This window comes from Trachinotus anak, unplaced genomic scaffold (assembly GCF_046630095.1).
Source record: "Trachinotus anak isolate AG129_WGS33_773 ecotype Australia unplaced genomic scaffold, CSIRO_AGI_Tana_v1 ptg000021l, whole genome shotgun sequence".
Taxonomy (NCBI): Eukaryota; Metazoa; Chordata; class Actinopteri; order Carangiformes; family Carangidae; genus Trachinotus; species Trachinotus anak.
The window spans coordinates 17,499,544-17,506,159 of NW_027273872.1; the positions used below are offsets into that span (position 1 = coordinate 17,499,544).

Below are 6,616 nucleotides of genomic sequence, written 5' to 3' on the forward strand. Positions count from 1 at the left end.
GCACAAAATCACATTTAGGAGAGGACATAGGTTCTTCTGTGTCTGTTTTTCATTTTTGTTCTTTTTAAACATGCAGATGAAATGACTGATCCTCATCCACTGGTTGGTAGAGGTCAGTGGTCTTCTGCAATATGATGTTCTGATTTTTTACTACCTGTGTTTATGTGTTTTGATATTGTCATTGAAACAGATTCTCCTTATCAAGATTGTTTGTCTTACGGACTTGTGTATTTAGCCAGTGTACTTTATTGAGAACCGTTTCTGTCATTGAGTTCACCCATTTATCAATTATGAGTAAAACGTTAGGCCTTTATCAAACCTCAATGATGTACGGTCATGACACTTTATCTTGCTTCATCAGATCCTTTTTTTCTACTGTGTTGGGTAAGCCAAATCAAATGCTGCTCATGTCTGAGAAATCGAGTCATTTATTGCTTAAACCTGTGTCGTTTTTATCTTAGGTATGATTCGGTGTTTGAAAGCATGTATAAAACATTAGGAAAGATGTGGATGTTGAGTGTTTCATATCGTCTTGTGTCTATTTATTGTTATAATGTTCAGCTTTTTTCCTGTGTATTGAGTTTACTGATTCATAACTGCTGCAGGCAGTGTCTGTTTATTTTGCTCCATCAAGTGACACTTAAACTATTGAAGCAATGTGCTTTTATCAAAAAGTAGGATATTTATAAAACGAGAAGATGACAAATTATACACCAATTGCAAACAGGAAATAAGAGTTCAGCATCACTAGAGCACATATGGTCCCTTTTAAATGGTCTTAAGAGTTTGTGATTGTGGCGCTTCCCTTTTTTTAAACGCCTCTGAACCAAGAAAAATACTGAAACTGATTCATTTGCTGTTCTGTCTGTTAACAAATATAAATTCTTTATTGATCCTTCAGTTGTTGTAACATGCAAAATAAAATGCTCCATGTTGAACTCTTGTATATATGGTTCAGTGTTTTTTTTCTTTCCATAGCAGGAGTATATGCAGAAAGAAAAAAGCATAAACAAATGATTAATTCTGTATCCTCCTAGTAACTTCAGAGATAGTGTTGCATTATTTATTTTGGCACAACAAGGTGAACATGAGATAAATCTAAATTAACAACAAAATACACTCAAAACAGATTGCCCATCATGTTCCTGTTGTCCTCGGTTTAGTCGGTACCAAAGTACCGCTGTCCAAAATGTGTCGGAGCCACTGGGTGAACCTCTGTGGTCAAGATGGTGATATCTGGGAACTCCTGGATTATAGATTTGGCTCCTAGAAGATAAGTAAAAGGTGTTACAATATGAGATGGAGTTTTAGAGTTATTCTAATGCATTAGTTCTGTCAGGAGTTGTTAAAAGTGGTAGCTGAAAATGAAGCAACATAGGAAACTAGCAGCCAATATAAAACTTATTTTCTATGGTGTCTCCAGAGGATGAATCTCGTTTACTTTAGTGATCCCTCGACTTTCCCTGAATGCTACTAACCGTCCTTGAGGTTGACAAAGCACAGCGAAAAGGAATTCATATTTACTTAAGTGTTAGTGTAATTATTAATAAAGGATGGCGTGCCAATTCCTCTGGCATTACATAACATTTTCCTCTCAGCCTGCTAAGACTGTAGTGGCCACTAGGAGGCTTTAGAGAAATAGAAATATTTTTATTGTTCGTCTTCAGAAAAATCTGAGGTTATTAAAATCAACAGACTTCATTCTCTTAGGAGAATTAAAGGGCTTAGAAACTTTAATGGTAATATGGTAATAAGCCCTTCAGATTTCAATATGTTAAAGTGGAAATTTTGGCTCAGTGACAGCAGTAAAAGAAAGGTCAAGGGCTTAAAAAAACATTTTAAATCCTTCTCTGGGAAAGCGTGAATATCCACATTAAATGTCATGTAAATCTGGCCTGTAGCTGATGGAGAGACGACTCCCAAGGCCAACAAATTACCCCATCATTTTCAATATTACAGAGCTTTACAGAGCAGCTATTTATATTTAAAATAAAAAAAAACCTCTTGTTCATTAATTTAAGACCATTGTTGGTTGATCTCTTGGACGAAACTGATGATCAGCAGTACCACTGAACAGCAGTGTGGTTACCAGCTGTATGTTGTATCATGACAATGATACAACAGGAACAGAAATGGAGAGTGTGGCCTGGTGGGTAAATAAAAGTAAATTGGTGATGAGCTGCAGTTGCAGTGAGCTGGCTGAATTGGTATACCATGAGGCGTGGAGAAGAGGCTGAGGAGGATAATATGTCTGGGCTGGACTCCGTGCTCTATCAGCACCCTCACTGCTTCAATCACTGTGTTCCCTGTGCCTGCAAACACAGAAAATTCAAGGTTCGACATTTGATTCACATTCCACCTTTTACAATGTCACTACATTTACAGATATAAAAACTGTGTTAAGGCAAAACTTTCCGACTCACTTTTACAATGAATTGGGTTAATTAATATTTCATTAAATACAAAAGATTTCAAATTAAAAGCATTACCATTTGACTATGTGCTTTAAGCTGATGCATTTTGTTAGCATCACAAAAAGGTACTGAGCTGTGTGTTGATTGATCTGCCTATGACTCTGGGCACTTGGCAGGCTTTAATTTCTGACACTGTTAGCTTGCCTCAATGTAACCCTATGTTCCATCAGTCTGACATAATAAAACATAATTTCAACCTGGCTTGGCTGAAATCTTTTTTTTTTTTTAAAACAGAGCAGAAAAACACAGCTTTTTGACATTGGGAAACCAGAGCTATTAAGATACTATTTTTGTTGGCCCTCATTATGCTATTCAGCAGCTTGGTGGCTATCTCACAGGCAGTGTATAATTTCCACCATGAGAGCTATAATTATCAGAACAGTGTGAATGGGCCTGTATGATGTGGAAATGCAGACTTGGTGTGAAGGTCAACTCCAGGGAGATTTCTCAAAACGAAGAAATACATGGAACTGTTTTTTTTTTTTATTTTACATTTGCACAAAAATGAACATCTCTTGACATTTACAAGCTACTGACGAGTAAACTGGAGTCATCAGCGGGATAAACTGTGCTCAGCCCTCTGTTACTTACTGAGGATGGGGTACATAAGCAGCACTTTTCTTCTGTACACATCTGGGGGAAACTTGGCATAGTAGACCTTGGCTTTCTGTGTCTCCTCGTCGCTCTGGATGAGGATCTTGCCAATGCGGATGGAGCGGCAGCAGTCGCGAAGACCCTGCTCCATGGCTTCACCTGTGGGGAGACACACAGAACACAACTGGGATCAAAATCTTGTCCATTTAATTAAAAGTGGTGTGTACAACTGTTCCAGTGTTACTTTTTTCCTCTATACTGATTTACTTGTACCTACATGTGATGTATGTATGACTATGCCCTTTGCAGTGAGAAACACAGAAGCTCAAGTCCAAACAAAAACTTGAAGAGATTCTTTTTACACCCTGTAACAATACTTGAGCAATGGTACACTTCTATTTCAGTCCTCCAATGGTTTGTGGTGTACTGATTGTTGTGATAAAATATATTGCAATTTATTTTAAACTTTTTTGACTTCAAATAATGATAAAATTGTCACGTCTAATCTAATGAGGTACTGTAGATGTCATTTCATTCATCTCACTCTGTAGAGTGCAAGGCTAGTGCCAAACAACATACACATTTTTGTGTAATCCTACAGACAAACAAACAAATAAACAAACACGAGTGAAAACAAATCTTCCTTGGTGGAGGTAATGAACAACTAACTGTATAAAGATCAAATTAAATTCTGTCTCTGAACACAAAGTCTACACGCGTGTTAAGATGCCACTGTTGTCCGGACTTCCATAAAAACCAATAGGTGCAGATGTTTTAACTTCCATCGTAAACTGCTGATGCCTTGCTTTAGATGCAGTGTTTCAGCTGGGCTGTGTGTCGAACAGGCCTACGTTATCATAAAAGGAGGTTATGTTATGTTAAGATTTTTGCATATGACTGTGATAACAGTCTAATTAAATCTGAAGGAGAAAGAACGGGAGCGAGTCGGTTCCGCTGACTGCAGTGTCTTCAGAGAACATGCTCCGCAAGGTACAGAACTGCATCTGTCTCGTCCCTCACGAAACATTTTTCTGATATATTATTTAGTACTCATATGATCAATTCAATTTCACTGAGGGAAAAGAACTGCTGATAAAAATGTACAATTGAGCGCAGCCAATAGCCTGTCTTGACGTGTAAGTACAGTACAGCATGAGTGCACAATTGGGACAAATCACATATGCATTGAAGACATACTTCATGCCAGTATAAGAAGAAAAGACCCTATTTTTGCAGGTGGTTTAACTTACCACTCCTCATAATGCTGACTCCACAGTTGCCTCTTTCAAACTTGACACCTTCATACTTATACCCTGCAGGAAAAAAAATGAAGTAAAATGTAGCTGTTCTGAACAAACCCACTCAGTTATATACTATGCTGCAGGTAGAACTATAAAAGAAGCCCTGCATTTATGTTATTCTAATCGGTCAACTCTGTCCTGCTGGGACCAGGAGGACTGTACATGTAAGAGCTCAGATTCAGTGTCCAACCTTAAATCGTGCCCACTGACTTTGTTGCGTGAGAGGCGTCCTCACCTGTTGGCGTGGTCACAGTACACTCCGAGTACGGGAGCTGATTCAAGCCCTCTTCAACTACTAGTCTGATCTGTTGTTGGACAAAAAAGTGATATTGATGTTCGAAAATGTACACACTCACACACTTATGTTACGTAGTAATGAAGTCATGAGCTTACCAATCGATCGGCACAAAACACAAAATCTCCTCTGCTGGTTGTCCTGAAAATGTAAAGATTAGTTTGATTAGATCGATTGAGGGCATTGGCCAATACTCAGCACTGTTCTGATACCTGTGACCTTGTCTCTCATTCAATTTGAAATCTTTATCGAACTGTGTGGAACTGACTGGGGTGATCCCTCTATGTGTATGGGTAAGGTAACATTAGGTTGTAAGTACAATAAGTGGACATGTTCATACACTATCCTTATTTTTATTGTTCTAGGGTGTTTACAAATTTATTATTAACTATTGAATTTGAACAAGTATTTAACCCCTCAAAATCCTGTTCTCTGTAATTGCCCCATTAAGTTACTTTAAACAATTTATCAAATATACTGTTTATCTCTTATCAGCTTATCCCAGCTCTTCATTGAACCTACATAATGTCCACACAGAATGAGATATTAAAACCAGACTCCATGTTTTTTTTTTTTTTTATGGCTGCATCATTCCTTTTATGTGGAAATGTTCTACATGTCTTGCACAAATTTCCCCAATAACTCAGCCTGACATATTTCACATATTTCCTCACTGGAAATTGAAATTAAGGTCTGTTGGTCTGAAAAACGTTTGGCTGCACAGCATGAGTTTATTGTATAGGCTGTCCTACTGGCAGGACAGTGAGACTGAAGATGCTGATGTTGACTCATTGGATAAGCACCGGCGCTGATACGGATCATATATCAGGCAGGTGCATCTACACTTCACACACACCATTCAAGTGTTAGAAGACCTTTTACTGTGCAGAACTGTCGATATGATTTCTTTTCTTCTTGGACTGTTCTAGTTTAGGGAAATGAAGAGCTGTTCAACTCTTCTTCTGCTTCTCCATCATATTCAAATCACTGATGATATTTTTAAGAGACCGTATACTCACAGATCATATTTACTATTCTTTCATAGCAAGGAAATCATATTGCAATTATTTTAGCTGACATTGCAATTGCATTATGAGTCACGACATCATTTTCACCATTTTTGTTAGGTCTTGTACCAAACTAGCATGTTCCTTTATGTTTGGAGAATAGGATTTTTAGGCTGAGGCATCTTTGCAGCACCACAATGCTTCACTGATGACATGTTGTGATGCATTTTATGCAACTCCTGCGATTTGGAAATTGCACTTGGCCACATTGAGATTTCGATAATAGTTAATAGATCAATTGTCCAGCCCTGCTGTGGTCTGCATGTCAAGATGGAAGAGTGTGGACTCACTTGTCTCTGATTATAGTCTGTAATTCACGGATCTGGTCGTTCAGAGGAAGCAGTTTGAGCTGAGGGCCCAGATTATCTTGGCTGACTGGCTGCGCGGTTGCATCACTTGGTTCAGAGCTGGTCAGCACTACAGGGGCGCTGCTGCCGCTGCTGTTGTTGTTGTTGTTTGCAAACCGTACTTGCTTCATGGGGAGCTCCTGTCCACTGACACCGTTCACTTGCTGATCATGGCAAAGCATCCTGAGCTGGGGTTTTTTTTTTTTTTCTCTCTTTTCTTAAATCTGTGCTAAGGTCAGATACCGCTTCTTGACCGAGCGACCCGCTTCCTACAGATGCAGCCGCTGCCTGACAAAGACGAGCGAGCTGACAACGTGTTCTTCCTTTTAGCTTCGACTCTTGTTTTGAAATGAAATTATCCGGCTCGCCAAGCTACCGCATGAAGGCTGCCCAGTCAGGCCACATTCACGGACCTTAAGATACTCAATCACGTCGTGATAAAATCAAACTAGCGGCGGAAATTTCCTCTGGTGTCACGTAAAGCCGCAGCCCCTGCTCGCCTGCTAGCTGTGTGACACTGACAGCGCCTGTGAAGACC

The 6,616-nt window shown here is 39.1% G+C and overlaps 1 protein-coding gene across 1 annotated transcript; it reads right to left on the reverse strand.

Annotated features, from left to right (window-relative positions):
- Positions 1 to 1,037: 1,037 nt before the first annotated feature.
- On the reverse strand, positions 1,038 to 6,604 carry uprt (uracil phosphoribosyltransferase (FUR1) homolog (S. cerevisiae)). The gene is made up of 7 exons (XM_071506614.1): positions 6,022 to 6,604; positions 4,763 to 4,805; positions 4,605 to 4,674; positions 4,319 to 4,381; positions 3,066 to 3,227; positions 2,214 to 2,312; positions 1,038 to 1,266 (listed from the first exon to the last, which is right to left on the reverse strand). The coding sequence occupies exons 1-7, from the start codon at positions 6,258 to 6,260 to the stop codon at positions 1,160 to 1,162; spliced, it is 783 nt and encodes a 260-aa protein (XP_071362715.1). The 5' UTR covers positions 6,261 to 6,604; the 3' UTR covers positions 1,038 to 1,159.
- Between the last annotated feature and the right edge of the window lie 12 nt (positions 6,605 to 6,616).

What these genes read in the sequence shown, in the direction of transcription:
- uprt (XM_071506614.1), bottom strand. Translation starts at nt 6,260, where the DNA reads ATGCTTTGCCATGATCAGCAAGTGAACGGTGTCAGTGGACAGGAGCTC. An exon ending in TGTTTTGTGCCGATCGATTG is followed by an intron (nt 4,675 to 4,762) that starts GTAAGCTCATGA and finishes GTCCAACAACAG; the next exon opens with ATCAGACTAGTAGTTGAAGA. An exon ending in AGTCAGCATTATGAGGAGTG is followed by an intron (nt 3,228 to 4,318) that starts GTAAGTTAAACC and finishes GTCTCCCCACAG; the next exon opens with GTGAAGCCATGGAGCAGGGT.